Source organism: Camelus dromedarius, chromosome 13 (assembly GCF_036321535.1).
Source record: "Camelus dromedarius isolate mCamDro1 chromosome 13, mCamDro1.pat, whole genome shotgun sequence".
NCBI lineage: Eukaryota > Metazoa > Chordata > Mammalia > Artiodactyla > Camelidae > Camelus > Camelus dromedarius.
The window spans coordinates 25464173-25479782 of record NC_087448.1 but is presented as its reverse complement, the minus strand read 5'-3'; the positions used below and the strand labels follow the sequence as shown (position 1 = coordinate 25479782).

The window sequence follows — 15610 nt, the reverse complement described above, 5'->3', positions numbered from 1 at the left end:
CTAGTATTTCCAGTTGCCCTGGAAATATCCCCACTTGGATAACTAAGAGGCATCTAGGCATCTCAACTTTAATATATCTAAAGAAGAATTATTATCTTCCCCTCACCCCAGCACCCAACAAAACAAAAAACAAAAACAAAGAACTTGCTCCTTTCTCAGACTTTTTGATCCTCATAAAAATCATGATACCAGGAATCAGTAACCTCTTCCATAATGATATATCAGTCTATTGTGCCAGTCTTTGTCACAACTACTTAACTCTACCATTGTAGTTGTGAAAGCAGCCATAGATAATATAAGATTATGAGCAAGGCTGTGTTCCAATATAATTTTATTTACAAAAACAGGCCTGACTGGGTCTTCACGTCAAAGTTGGCCATCCCCTCTGCTGCTAGATAATCTATACTGCTGCTGAAGCCAAAAAAAAAAAAAAAACAAAAAAAACTTATCTTCATTCTTGGATCTTCTCTTTCCTTCACCTCCTATTTCCATTCTAGCCGCAGGCGGTTGGCTTTACCTTCTAAATATATCCCAAATCCATGTACTACTCTTCATTTCTACTTCTAAGTTCCTCTGCCCCTATTCAAGCCACCTGACAAGTCTCTAACTCATCTCTCTCTTCCCACTTGCTCCCTTGTAATTCACAAAATGCTACTTCCCTATTCCTAGACAAAGATGCATTCTCAAAACTTGGCTATTTTGACAGAAAACTTTCTAGACTGTGCATTAAAACTCTACTTTGTATACGTGTCAGAATAAGCCCATAGTAACCTTCTAACTTCTAGTAAGTCATGTGATACGCAATTCAATGAAATGTATAAGTAAGTAATTATGCTGTTTCAGATTCACTCTGGAACTTTTTCTAAATTCTATGGAGGTAGTCTCTCAATCCAATCCAATCCAATCCAATCAATATTTTTTTCTAAGCAACTGTTTTAAAAAGTACTTTCTCCTAACAAGCAAATAAAATAGTAAGCCGAAAAAATCTGCTTCAATCTGGAGTTAACAGAATTACTCAGAAGCTTAAAACTAAATACCTCATAACCAAAAATACAAGTGCAACATACACTGAAATCACTCTGCCTCTCCTTAGGTGAAGGAGAGAGGAAAATGGAAACAGGAAAAAACAAAAAAAAACAAAAAACAAAAAACCTAACCTAACGAAGCTTAACAAGCCACTTTACATCCTTTTAGATACTAGTTATTCTTTCTGTACTACCTTAGTACTATGTAGCACTAGCAGTATTGCAGTTCAGTATAAATACACTCTACCTATTCTACTGCACATCTACATCCTATAAAACCTGTGGTAAATCTCTATTGGAAATTTTAAAATGCTCTAAAATATTTATTTTTGGAGAATAAAGTTGGAATGCAGGGTGATTTTAGCTGCAAGCAGTTGACAACACATGTTTTCGCCATGCTTTTAGAAAATGATCCTCACCTCTTAGGAGTTGGTGATGCAAAACGCAGTTCTTCAAATGAGTAGTTTTCATAAACCTTTAAGAAAGAGACCACGAATCACAAAATCATTAGAAACATTCTTAACTAATGCAGTGATAGACATTCAATAAATGGTGCTGAGACAACTGGTTATCCATATAGGAGAAAAAGAAGAACACTCAATTACCTACATCACACCATTTACAAAAAATAAATTCTAGGTGTGTTAAAGGCCGGGATGTAACAAACAAAACATTAACAAATTCAGAAAGCAAAAAGGATAACATCTTTTGAGCATTAAAGTTTTTAATTTCTCCAAAACAAAGACATTCCAAAGAAAGGGCAAAGATAAGACTTCACCTGGAAGATGGGGATTTATAATTCATATAACCAAAAAAGGGGTATGAATCCATAGTATATAAAGAACAAATCAATACATAAGTGGGAAACAACACAATAGAAAGTGAGTAAAGACAAGTCACTGAAGAGAGAACTCTGAAGGGACAATAAACAATTGAAAAGGTATTCAACTATCAAGAAAATGGAAATTAAAACAACAAGATAATCATACTGCGGTCATCAAATTGTGTTGGTAAGAACCGAATGCTGGTGAGAACATAAAGCACCTCGCATTTTGATACACTGTGGATTGGAAAGTGATTTTTGGCAATATTTAATACTGCTGAAGACAGGCATGTCCTACAATCCAGCAATTCCATTTCTAGATATATATCTCAACGTCCATGCAGAATCAATCCAAAGGAGGTTATCTTACTCATGTTCATACAACTCACACTGTACTGTTAATAACGGACCTTCAATTTCAACTGACTTCTCAAAGATGACTGATATATCTTTTCTGATCAGTTTCTTTTCATTTTCTACAATGACTATCTCCTTTTTTCCCTTCGTTTCAAAATTGTGACCCTAAGAATCATCACTCTCATCTTCAGTCCAAAACATGTAACAATCATAAATAATTCTTTTGGCTGATAACTACAAATTTATTAGCAACTATTAATTTTCTCTTTCTCTCTCCTGGTAGAGTGAAAGAGGCAATACTCCTGTTTACAGCCAATTTCTCCACCTGAGCTACAGATGCCATTTTTATCTCTTGAGAGTATCTTCAGCATTCCCTTCCTCTCAATTTTCTCTTCATCAATAATAAAACGTGTCTTTCTTTATTCAATCCCAGACTCTGTCTTCACTCAATTCCACTTCCCCTGTTTCTTTTTATAACTAAACAACTTGAAAGACTTACCTACACTCATTTTGTCTTTAGCTATTTTCACTTCCTCTTCACCTACAAATTAATCAACTGACTGTGCCTCTGAAGTTCCTTTTGCCAAGATCACTGATGAATTTGTTGTTGCAAGATCCTTTTCAAAATTTCACTTCTGTAGCATCACATTGTTTACCTTTCTTAAACTGCCTTTTGTGACTTTCAAGAAATGCCATAAGGTGGTTGGGGGAAGTTAGGAAAATCAAATCTGGAATCAGACTTCATGTCATTTGTGTGCCCTTGGACAAGTTATTAACCTCTCTGTGCTTCAGTTTCCATACAAATAAAATGGGAATAAAAAACAGTAATTTATAGGGTTGTTATTAGGATTAAACGAGTTACCATATGGTGTGGTAGGCCAAGTGGCAAAGGTAACACCTGGTGCCCTAGTTTACGTCTTACCCCCTTTGGTTAGCATCCTTTCCAATGTTGTTTCCCTTTTCCTTACTTCTTTTTTCCTTTTCTTTTCTTTATTTACCTTGTAAATCAATGTTTCTCAAAGTACAGATTTTGAAAGTGAATCATTCTGCATATTTATTTTATATGCAAATTCTTGAACCTCTCTTCAGATTTACTAAATCTAAATCTTTGGATGATGGGAAAATCTCCTTTTTAAAATGTGTCCCAGATGACTTTGATGTAGACAAAGGGTTGAGAATCACTGATACTGGTGTTCCCAGGATCCTGTCATGGAACTTCTCTCTTCACTCACCATGTTAGATAGATAATCGATTTCTTTAACTTCATAAGTAATCCAAATGCTGATGATTCTCAAATTCTTTTGTTGAGGTAAGACTGTGATCAATTCAGGTTTATATATCCAACTTGTTTTTATGTATCTTCACAGGGACATTTCAGAGATGTCTACACCTCATCACGTCAAGAGCTCAATCTATTATCAACCTCAACCAAAACCTGCCCCTGCTTCAGTGTGATCAATCTCACTACTCAAGCTCAAAATGTGAAGTTAATTTTTTATTTCCTGCCTCTTTCTCTTTACCCCATCCCCTCGTTAGCCACCAAGCCTTATTTATCCTAAATACCTCTTGAATCTACTCTGATTGACAACTCACTAGATCAAGAGATTAGCATATCTGACCAGATTCAGTCAACAATCTCCTAAAGAGACTTAAACCAAACCATATCTCTTGATTATCTGCCCAACTGCATTCTCCACATTCCACCATGACTTTTATAAAACACAAATCTAACCATGCCATTCTTCCAAGTGAAAGCCTTCAATGGCTTACCACTACTCTCTGAAAATAGCATAATTCCTAACTTCTATTTCGTCTTGATGATTTAGGCTAACATTGTCTCTAAAGAGAACTAAAAAAGCTGGACAAAATATTTTTAAAAATCTGTCTAAAGGCATCAAAGAGCTAAAAATCCTAAAGAAATAAGAAATCCAAAGAAATGAGGCTAGTATTTGGAAGAATCCCAAATTGAAGGGGGCCTAGGTAAACTCTGAATCCCTGAAGAGCTATGTACTAAGAGTAATGGTACATCAAAAATAGACAAGTACTTTTGCAGGAACTGAAATCCAGTTTCCAACCATCTCAATCTCTGATTGGATTAACTTGATCTATAATTGAAAATCCTCTATAGACTTCTGCCAAGAACAAGTGAAAATCTTCTGTAGGGAAAATATCATTCTTAAAAATATGTTGCAAGTTTTACATTAGTTTTACATCTATCAACATCTCTCCAGACCTGTGATTTTTGTGTCTGAGTTTGAATCACTGAAATGTTTATTAAATGAATGGTGAAAAATACATTTTTTTCTGATAAGCAAAATAAATTACCTTCATCATTGTTATGGCAATATATCGAGCCTCTTTCACTATCATTGGTTCATATGAAACATCCAGCTTTGGTGATGCCAGCCCGCCAAAAGTCATGTCAGTATTAGAAGAAGGAGCTGTTACTGCAGGACTGCCAGGAATCCTCTGAGCTTTCTTTACCTGCTCTTGTTGTAAAGATGTTTTTTTCTGAGAAACAGGAACAGCTTTCACTTCCACCTAACCATGATATTAAAAAAACCAAATGCTATTATTACATAATTGTCCATGACACATCAAAAGAAGCAATTTATAATTATGAACTTATAATTCTATAAGTGTTGTCCCTCTTGAAAATTCTTTTCAAAGATTACTTAACAGTGCCAGAACGATCAAGACGGTTCCACCTCAACAGGGATCCTGAACACAGTGCAAAAGAGAGGTTTTGTGGAATAAATAATTATAGATATCAAAACACAAAATAAAAACAAATGTAACCATTAATAAAGTACAGAAGAGGACAGTAAAATGAATTTACATCCAATTCTTGCAGGGACTAACATTAAATTATTTTATCCAGTAATTCAAGTATAAATACTTTCCAGCAATCTCCACAAATTCTAAAGCACTATTCTCAATTTTAGCTATACTGTTCTGCAGAAGAAAAAGTACTCCACTGCTAGATGTCCTGGAAATTAACATAATAAAACAAACCTAATATTTAAAACTTAAAGATATTTACCTCTTCTGCAGAAAGAGTACTATTAGACAGATCTGCCACCAATATGTGTTACGAAATCTAAACAATCCAATTAAACTTTCCAACTCTTTTTCTTCAATGATAAAATGGGAGTATCTTTTATCTACTTTACTACAGATATGCAAAAGAACACATTTCCTAAGGCATGTTAAAGCACTGAAAATATACATTATCTCACAAACAATATTCAGAAATACTTCCCAGGAATTATAACAAAACATCTTACTGTTATTTGTTTGCTTATGCATTGGCCAAAAAACATCTGGTCCTTAGGCAGCCACAAAATTACAAACAATTTAAATACCACTTTAGCTCTTTCTCAGGTATCATCACTCTGAGGTTCACTCTAAGTTTCTTCTATCCTTTTCAGACACTACTTGTGGCTGGCAAGAACAGGCAATTCAACAATAAGATCTTCACAGAAATAGAAATGGTAGCATACATGAAAGTGACAATATTACTTAAGTAATTGAGAGACATCCCAGAAATGTGAAATGTCTTTAATGTTTATTGTTCTCACTAATGCCACTCTAGGGAGTCAGAACTTGAGACTCTCACTACCCACATAAAGTTAAGTAGAGTTAACAAATGTGTTCCATTAAATAACCACAAACTTTAGCTGGGGTTATGAGAGAACAGTCTTTGGATTAACATAATGCCCTAGAAATATTAAAAACCCATCTTACAGTTAAAACACGTAAGTTTAAAAATATATAGTAAAATTTTTCAACTCATATTCACTGCCACCATTAAAAATTTTAAACTTAAATGTTATAAAAAGAAAAAGAAGTAAATGCTTCCAAATTTTATGATATCTAATTTTAAATTATGGCCACTATTTTTATACACACTATTTTGATTTAATTTTTCTGTAAGCAACTATATTTATGCTAAGTAAATTAACATTGGAAGTACATGTGCCTATATACTACGAACCTTTAAATAAGTGACTGAATAATTTTATACTCTAAGAATATTGAGATATAAAATGATAACCATTCTGCTTTTATAAACTGTGCTTTGTAAAATTTGTTCTTTTATTTTCTATGTGACTTTCTCTTTTCACAAAATAAGATTTCCTTCGAATAATCATTTTATAAGTTAAAAAAAAAAACCCACAAAACCCCCAAACCCTTGCTGCTATAAAAGTATCTTGGATCTCACTGAAATATTAGCTGCAAACTATCTTTAGTGTTTCAAATAACTGGTTATTACTACATAAAGATACTTCAATAATTTTTATAACTTTAAAATGCTCCTAAACTTTCATGTGCTGTCTATCAGGAGGACAATAAAACAGATTAAATTAATTTTGTTTTTGGCTAATGTGATAATGTGGTATTAATAAATTAAGCATCAATATGTTTGCAAATCACTTTTCCTAAATACTATTTACTAGAGTTTCCTAGATATGGTTTCTAAGTTAGAGATAATTCTGATATGAACTTGAGCATACTGAGTAGTAACAGATTTAGGGGGAAGGAGGACAAGAAGCAAAATATATAGAAAAAAAGAGGAAGTAGAAAGAGAGATCATGCTGCTAAGACAAGAACTCAAAGAAGGAGGAGAACAAAAGATAAAGCATAAAGTCTGACTCTGAAATGTAAGAGGTAAACAACCCAGATACCAAAATGGAGTAACAGACAACAAAAGGTGCAAAGGAGGAAACACAGGAAAATACAACTAAAGTTAAGCATAACAGCATGAACATTAAAAAGAAATGAAATATTATGCTGACTTGGAAAATGGTTATTACAATGTAGTCACGTGAATAAGGAACTTACTGTGAGCTCAAAGACTGGATTTAACAACTCACTACATACATGTAAGTGAGAAATTCATCAGTGAATACACAAACCCCTTAACAAATAAATGAAAATTGTGATCAAAATTCTATCTTTGGGTGGAGTCATTTTTTGTATCACTATCAGAATTACTTTATTATCTATTCAATTTTTTTCTTATAGTTTGTGATGCTTTTTGCATTACATAGAGTAATTATTAATGGGCATGGAATCACTTTGACAGAGTTTGATCGTCCTTAAGTAAGACAGAAGAGAAAATATGAGTGTGGCATATTGTATGAATATGTATTTTATATATTGAGTGCAGTTAAGAGCATATACTATTCTATCCTATGTATGTATGTCTGCATCATGATATAAGTCCTTGCTGGTGGCCATGGCCAAAACCTTGAAAGGCACTGGTAAAGCTTGATTCTTGTTTAGTTATCAGGATCAAACGCTTTTCCATACAGTTTTCCTTACTAGTCGTAAGACATGAGAACTATATGTCTCTTGTCTTTTTTTTTTTTTTTTTCAAATGAGTCAAGTAAGAAGTCATTGTACTTCCAGTATAAACCAAATGATGTACCAAGTAATTGAAATAGCTCTACTAAATGCAATACTGAGGTAAAATCAGCAATTCTATGAGTAAAAAAGATTTTGTAGGTTAATCAACTCTAAGCCCCAAACAACCAAATCACTCTGTAATACAACTTGGGGTTAGGAGTGGCTGAGGATTGTCTATATAAACTTTCATTCAATATTGACTGTCTTTAGAAATATAATAAAAGTTTTAAATAAGATACTGAATTAATAGATTGTATCACAAAGGACTTAATTTTATGCATTATAATATACTCTAAAATGTCACTATTAATTAATTAATGTCTCAAGGAAGAGTTATCCAAAGAGCTATATTCTTCAATACAGCACATGGGTAGTTCCATTCATCATTCTTTACAATCCAAATGTGTATATTTCTAGTTTATTTAATAAGTAACAATATTATATTTTAAATGTTATTTCAATAGTACCAAGTGCAAAATGTACTTGAGTCTTTAAAAAATATATATACAAAATTTTAAAATGTATTCTTTCACTGATTTATTCAATCTTTTATGTACTGATGGCCTTCCTCCCATGTGCTCAGCACTCTTTGTATGGACACTTTCTTATCCTTCCTTTGAATCACCAGAGTACCTAGCAAAATGTAAAAAACAAACTAAAAATGTATGCAACTTGGAAAATTGACTAATGATTAATATGAACAAGTCATTTAAACAATTTTTCAGCTTCTTCCATTACATATATGTAAAGAGGGTACTGCAAATGGACTCTAAGCACTTGCCATTTCTAAAATTTTACTAGTTAGAACAGTCTGTGTATAGGTGTCTACTAATTTAATTCTGATATAATTACCTTCATATTGGGAACATGTACCACATCCCCATACTGGTCTTTTGTTTGAACAGTTATGGTAGTAGGCCAACCACAACGAATATCATCCTTATTCAGAATCAAAGATGTTTTCTGAGGATCAGCATAGGAATCTGGCTGAAGCCACCTAGAAGTAATGAAAAAAAACAAGCAAACAAAAAGCCAAACATTAATCAACATCTTCAATGATTAACATGAAATTAAGCTGAAAGAATAAAACTTCTATCAAACAAAATGCTAAGATGGTATCTTCATTTCCAATTCAGTGATAATGACCACAAGTGTCGCCCTTGGAAATTATTAATGACAAATTAATTAAAAAATATGCTGAAGCACATGAGATCTCTGATGATTACAAACAGAATAGAAATAATTTTAAAATCAGGAAATTTGAAACTTTAACTATGGCTGATTCAAAATAACCAAGAAAACGAATTTAGGTTGTGGATACTTTGAAGTCCCAAATACACTCATCCTCACTGAGGGAGGTCTGCCTTACAGAGGTCTGACAACCAGAAAACCTGGGAAAGAGCAGCCTCTCTGTCAAAGCAGGGACAGAAGTGACATTCTGCTTGGTGGAGAGCAGGCAGGTTAAAGATACATTGCCTAACTTCTCTTTCTTTAAACAGTTTCTTAATTATCTCCCTTCATTACTTTCCCTTCCACGTAATCTTACCAATTTTCTATGCTTTGCGATATCCATGCCTGAATTGCCTCCATAATCTACATTTAGGCTGTCCTATGAGATGAGTAATAAGTAATTCCGTCATGCTTTACATAAAAACGTCCACAAAGAAATCACTGAGGCTGACTTAAAAGATTTTCTATTCTTCTCCATCATGATTTTGGTTTTTAAAAACTACAGAGTAATCTCTGTATTTTTAAAATTAAAGCCAGAAGAGTCTAGATTTCTGTATTTCTAGTAAAGTCACACAAGCCAGCATATTTGTTCTTTTCATCATAAAAAAAAAATACAGCAACAAAATGAGAACTCTACAACCTCAAATGATCTGATTTAAACTCTAACCTTATATTTGCATTAATTGCAAATTTGAAAAAACTTCATATTGAAATAAAATATAGTGATAAATCTAGGAGTTTAGGATAGATATTAAATATTAATATCAGATACACAGACTTCTCAATTACACCATGTGTTCCACTTATTTTTAAATAAAAGCACCCAGAAAACATTAAAACAGTCAATTAACAACTATCATATATTTTTTAAATATTTTGAAATATTAACTACCATTTTATGTTTCAGCATGTCCAAAACACATAAACTAAAGTATTTTAGGCAGCATTTTAACATCCTAATGACTCCCCTCTCATTCCTCTTCAGAAGTGAAGACTGAGGCAAGCCCTGAGAGAAAGTCATTATAGTACTTAAAGAACATTACCTCGCAAGCCTTCCACCGCTTGATCCTGGAACACAAGCAATAAAATCATCCAAAAAGGACTGCTCGTTGCTTTGGATTTGCAGTGGTAAGTTTCCTTCGAGTGCCTCCAATATAGTTGGTGAATGAGAAAGAGCTAAACCCTTTCCAAGAATACCAGAATGGGTTTTGCACACCTGTTGGGTAAAAGAGAACATTTATATATTTTAAAATATAAAACTTTAATCACTTGAAGTGTTTGAAGTTGCACCCAATTTTAGATAGGTCTTTTGGGGGAGATCATTTTCTCCCCATGCCCCAGCGCTCCTTCAGCCTATAAAGTAGAAAACCTGCGAAAAACATGAGATGACACTTCTAGTCTCTTTCCTCCAACAAAAATAAGTGATAAGTGATTTATCAGAGATCTGCCCGATAGATGCAATAGTATATCTCCTCCCACTATAGCTCTCTACCTGGGTCACATCCCCATTTGTCAGGGCCAGGGCTCCCTTCTGTAGACAAGACGCGGAAGGCTCCCTTTTTCTGTTCCCATTATGGGCAACTATCATGAGGAGGTTGTGTCTGCTCTCTTGGGCGACTGGGTATACCAAGGTCCTGACTTGGGCAAAAAGTGGCTGGAAGCCTGACTGTGGCTGCACATTAGCTTGTGTATGCCTTATTAAAGTTAAGGAAAAAAGGCAGGTAAAACTGAAATTTTAGTTCTCACCTATATGACAAGCAAGCCTCAAATTTTGGAAAGACCTGCTTTAAGTGTTGAAACTTTCTACATACTTTTAAATGACTGTATAATAAATATCAAAATAAAATATTTTTATAGAAAAGGATTATACTTCCAGTTCTATCAGGTCCTACAACAGTGACTTCTGCATTTTACAAGCTATCCAATTTAAAAATCAGGATCTTTCAAATCAAACAGACTTGAGTTTAGACCCTGATTTTGGACAAGTTATTGCTGCCTGCTCTTGAGCTAACAAGTTACAGACCATTCCTGAATCAGTAAAATGTATAAACTGGTGATCAAATAATATCTCTCTTCTGTGATTATTAGAAAATTTAAATTGAATAACACATTTAAGTGCTCACTACATTGCCTAACAAATAGTAGGTAATTAATATATGTCAGACCATGACAACAACTACCTTACATGCCAAAAAGGTGGGTAATTTGGGACTTTATTTTCTTTTTTCTTTAACAGCAGCACAATAAGGATCTCTTTATATGTGGCCTAAATGACATTCTGTAAGCCATAATAATCCTTGTAATGACAACATGAGCTACTTGATGGTTTTCTTTAACTGGAATGTTATCTGACACATAACATGTTTATTTAATATTTGTTGAATTATTCATTTTTGTATCTTGAGATACAGAGATTTAACCTTTTTTTAGAAGAAAAAGACTAAAACAAAAGCTGGTGGGTTTTTGAAACACAAAAGTTTCTTAACAGTATCAAGGACACCATGGCTCCCTATGTTTAGAGCACAGTGATCAAGATCACAGACTTTGTCACCAAACTGCCAGAGATCAGTGCCTCACTTCCTTATCTATAAATAGAGGTAAGAGTCTCTAATTCCTAGGGTTGTTGTGAGGACTAAATGAATTAAAAATACGCAAAGTGTTTGGAATAGTAATTGAACAAGTTAAGATCAAATACACATTTGTTTTTATTATTACTGTTATGATCAATTCATTTCAGAAAATAAATAAAATATAAATTACTAGCTGTAGGTATTAGAAGATCTGGATGCTAGCCGTTATCTCCCAATTAGCTGAATTCTTAGACAAATCACAAAACTTCTCTTAAGTTATTATAATTGTAAGATACAAGAGAAAATATTGACCTCACCTCAAAGTGTAATTGCAAAAACAGACAATTAATGTCAAAGATATGGGAAACTATAAAGTGCTCTACAGATATTATTTAAATTACTACTATTAACACTTTTTCCCCTTCTTTCTAACTGGTAAATAAAACTTCTTTCAAGATCCACTTTCAATGTCCACAGCTCAGCAGAACCTTCCCTTGCACCCTTGGCACTTGGTAGCTGTTCTTCCTCCAGCAAGACTCATGTCTCACCCCAGCACATCCACCATGCAGCACAGCAAGGGTTCGCAGGGGTCTCTCCCAACCAGGGGAGAAATTATGATTTATTTATCTTTATAACTGCCAATTAGGAAATGAAATACTTAATGAATGTTCAAGAAAAATAAGGTTGATCTGAAGGAACATACTGCTTAAAATTAATGTACAAAGTTTATCCTTATAGTTTTGAGGACAATACCTGTAATGCAGCCTCTTCAAGAATTTCAAGATCTTCCTCTAATTCATTACCTGTTGTGTAAATGAAAAATTTTACTAAAATATATCAATACTTAGTTTAACTTTCTAATCCTTTGCATTCATCACAATTTTTGCACAATTTTGATATTCCAAATTGAAGAGAACTATTATCACTCTGCATAAACCTCAGTGATTTAAATTTTAAAATGTTATTTTCAATGTGAATATAAGCTGTAATTCTCAAGGAAATATTCAAAAGGCATCCATCAAGTGATTTTCAAAAGACATATACTATATTTAAGTACATAAATGTGTATGTTTGAATTTAATGTAATTATATTTTTACCAAAAAGAAAAAAAAAAAGAAAGAAGGAACCGATTATTCAGAATCTGTCTTTCTATTTTGGGTATCTTATAGAAGAGCTATACCTTTAGTAAACAACAGTTACTTACAGAAAAACATAAGAAAATAACTGTATTCTTTAGCCATTTTCTCCTTTATTGCTTGATGTAGAACATATTTTATTTATTGAATTTTCTTTGATAATTTAATTAATTTTTAAAATACTACTACTAAAGTAATACATGTTCAAAGGGAAATATTCAAATTATACAGAAGTGTAGAATAAAAAATTCTGTCACCATCCCCTTCCAAAGATAGAGTGTCAACAGTTTCTTATGTATTGGTCTAGAAACATGTGCAAATAATAAGTGTACATACATGGGTGTCAATATACATACACGTGCACACATACACATACATTTATACACATATAAGATAATGTTCACAGAAAGGGCCCCACAGAAAAGGGACCCTCTTCTATATTTTGCTTTTCTCAGTTAGTATAAGTTGGATATCTTTCTTAGCCAGGACATAGAGGTTTAATTTTTTGTTGCTTTGTTGCTGTTTTTTTAACAGCTACATACATTCCTATTGTATGTACCATTAATGGATGTACCATCACTTATAGAACTAGTTCCCCACTGACAGACATTTTGGTTGCTCTGGGTTTTACAATCACAAGCACTGCTATATTAATCATATAACATATATTTTGGGGGAATCTGTTCAAGTATACATAAAAAATTGCTACAGCAAAGGTATATGCACATAAAGTTTGAATAGTTGACAAATATCCTCCAAAAAGGTTGTATCAATTTTCTTCATATGAGTGGAACATAAATGTCTCACCTCCTCATTTATGTATCAATGTTAAGTAGGAACAAAGGAACCAGGAAGGATGGAAGGCAGTAGGTAGAAGGAAGGGAACAGAGAAGGAAGAAAAGAGTAGAGAAATAGAAGGGAAAAAAGAAAGAAGAAAGTGGGAAGGGTAGTCCCAGAGGGAGGAGATATAGATGGACATTTGGGGGTGAGAACTGGGGAAATACAATAATAATGTCTTTTATTCTCAACTGCTGTAAAAGTAAAAAATGTTCAATCATCTATAAAAATCATGAAATTTTTAAGTTTATTTTCATCTTTTCCATTTTGATTATAAAGCAGCTTATGTATCATATAATTTTGTATCACAAAAATAGGTATTCTTCTGCCACTGCCTCACTTCTGTCATGCGTCACATGAAAACTCTTCTAAACAGCTATCTAAATTCAATCTGAGTCTCCTTCCTGACTCTCCATTCTCTCACCCCACTCTAACAGTCCTTATATTTCTCTCATTTTACTGATGTTATTTCCTACTGAGTATATAAATAGCCAACAAGTTTTTCAATCCAATGACAAATTTTAATTTACTTCCCAGTTACATTAAAAAAGTCCCACCAATACCCACTCTCCTGAGGTTTCATATCTACCTCACTGGCCACTGCTTCACAGTCTTTTATGCAGTTTCTTCCTAGTTTTGACTTCGAAATTCTGGCAAGTCCCAGCTCTGATCCTTCGCTAACTTCTCTTTCTCATTTGCATTCTCTTCTCAGCTCATCTTTCATATGGTTCCTTGTCTTTAAATGCAAACTATGTTCAAACAGTATTTCTATTGACTTGTCTCCTGAGTTCCAGACAATGAGCATCTAGTTGTTTACTTGGTATGTCCACTAGGATATCTGAGAGATATCTCAGATTTCTGGTTTGATACTATATTTCTAGTGCTGAACTCAGGGTCTGGCACATCACATGTATGTGCATACAGTGTTTGTATGAATTAAAAAAAACTGGAGAGATACACTCTTCAGTCTCCATTAAAAATACTCAAACCACCAGTATATTAAGCAGTTATTGCTCATGAAGGTAAGTGACTACTGAACTCAATTCACTGATCTATTTTCAGAATGTCCTGTAAAAAATAAACTCTTCTTTAAAAGGTTTTTTAAAAATCATAAACAAACACCTAGTATGTGACCAGACTTACCAATAGGAAGTGCTAGATCCTTTTTCATCAAAGCTGCTGCACAAACCCCACCAAGATTGGCTAGTTCTTTTTCCAACTGAATGACTCCCTGGAGAATTGCAAAAACAAAATCAGATGCTTTAAAAAATGGAAGATGAAATTTCTGAAAGATGATGTGGATTATCAAAAGAATGTGACTTGAATTCAAGCATAACTTTAGAAACTAAAAGGAAGCATGTGTTAGCTAATAGTTAATTTAAGAGTGTAAGAGGGTCAATATTTTGTCTCATGCTGGTTTATAAGGCTCAGACCTTCAGTTAATTACCTAAAGAATTTTTCATTCATTACTTTGAAGGAAGATGATCATTTTTTCACCTTGACTTTTTTTATTGTATGATTTAAAACATGTAGAAGAGATATTAAATTAGTCCCATTGTGAAATCAGATTCTATTATTTACTCAAAGAGGCACAGCCACCAAAGCAGATTTGGAACAGGCACAATTAAATTAAGTCTTTAAAGGCTGGGTCATGTTGCCTAGACTCTATTCTCTTTACATACTAAAAGTAGCGAAAACAGACCACTGCACAAAATTAAATTACAAAATATTTTAAATTATACACCCCAGCTTGAAATAAATTTCAGACTTCTTGAATACAGAGCGCAAACACAATTTAAGACAACAGCAGCCCTTAGAAACACAATCTTCCTTAACACAATGAGAAGCTAATTCATTCTCACCTCATCAAGTCCAGGGCTAAACTCATATCCAATTGCAAAACATTTGAAACCATAGAAAGAAGCTTTCTCATCTTTCACATAATCTGATGCAGTCTCCAATGAAAAAAGGGCCTCATTTCCTAAGAAAAAAGCTAACAATGAGTTCAAAATCTGAAACAACCTTATTAAAATTTTCCTTACTTTTATCCATCTCAAGAAAGGTAGCAACATATATCAAGTACTAAAAAACTGAGTCGTCTGGGGGTTCCTATACCTGCTTTAACAAACCTGTGCTAAAAACAACACCAGAAGCAATAAAAACATTCCAAGTGAATTATTATTTTTCTTTATGATCAAATTCTCCTTAATCAAAAGTAA

At 33.4% G+C, this 15610-nt stretch overlaps 1 protein-coding gene across 8 annotated transcripts in view; it reads right to left on the bottom strand.

Annotated features, from left to right (window-relative positions):
* MYCBP2 (MYC binding protein 2) overlaps positions 1 to 15610 on the bottom strand; it is a 226102-nt gene that overhangs the window by 78618 nt on the left and 131874 nt on the right. For all 8 annotated transcript variants that reach the window (XM_031466155.2, XM_031466152.2, XM_064493060.1 and 5 more), the window contains 7 exons: positions 15254 to 15372; positions 14535 to 14622; positions 12171 to 12220; positions 9891 to 10063; positions 8470 to 8614; positions 4531 to 4746; positions 1445 to 1500 (listed from right to left, as the gene is read on the bottom strand). In XM_031466155.2, the coding sequence (XP_031322015.1) occupies positions 1445 to 1500; positions 4531 to 4746; positions 8470 to 8614; positions 9891 to 10063; positions 12171 to 12220; positions 14535 to 14622; positions 15254 to 15372 (847 nt within the window). The remainder of the gene's footprint in view (positions 1 to 1444; positions 1501 to 4530; positions 4747 to 8469; positions 8615 to 9890; positions 10064 to 12170; positions 12221 to 14534; positions 14623 to 15253; positions 15373 to 15610) is intronic.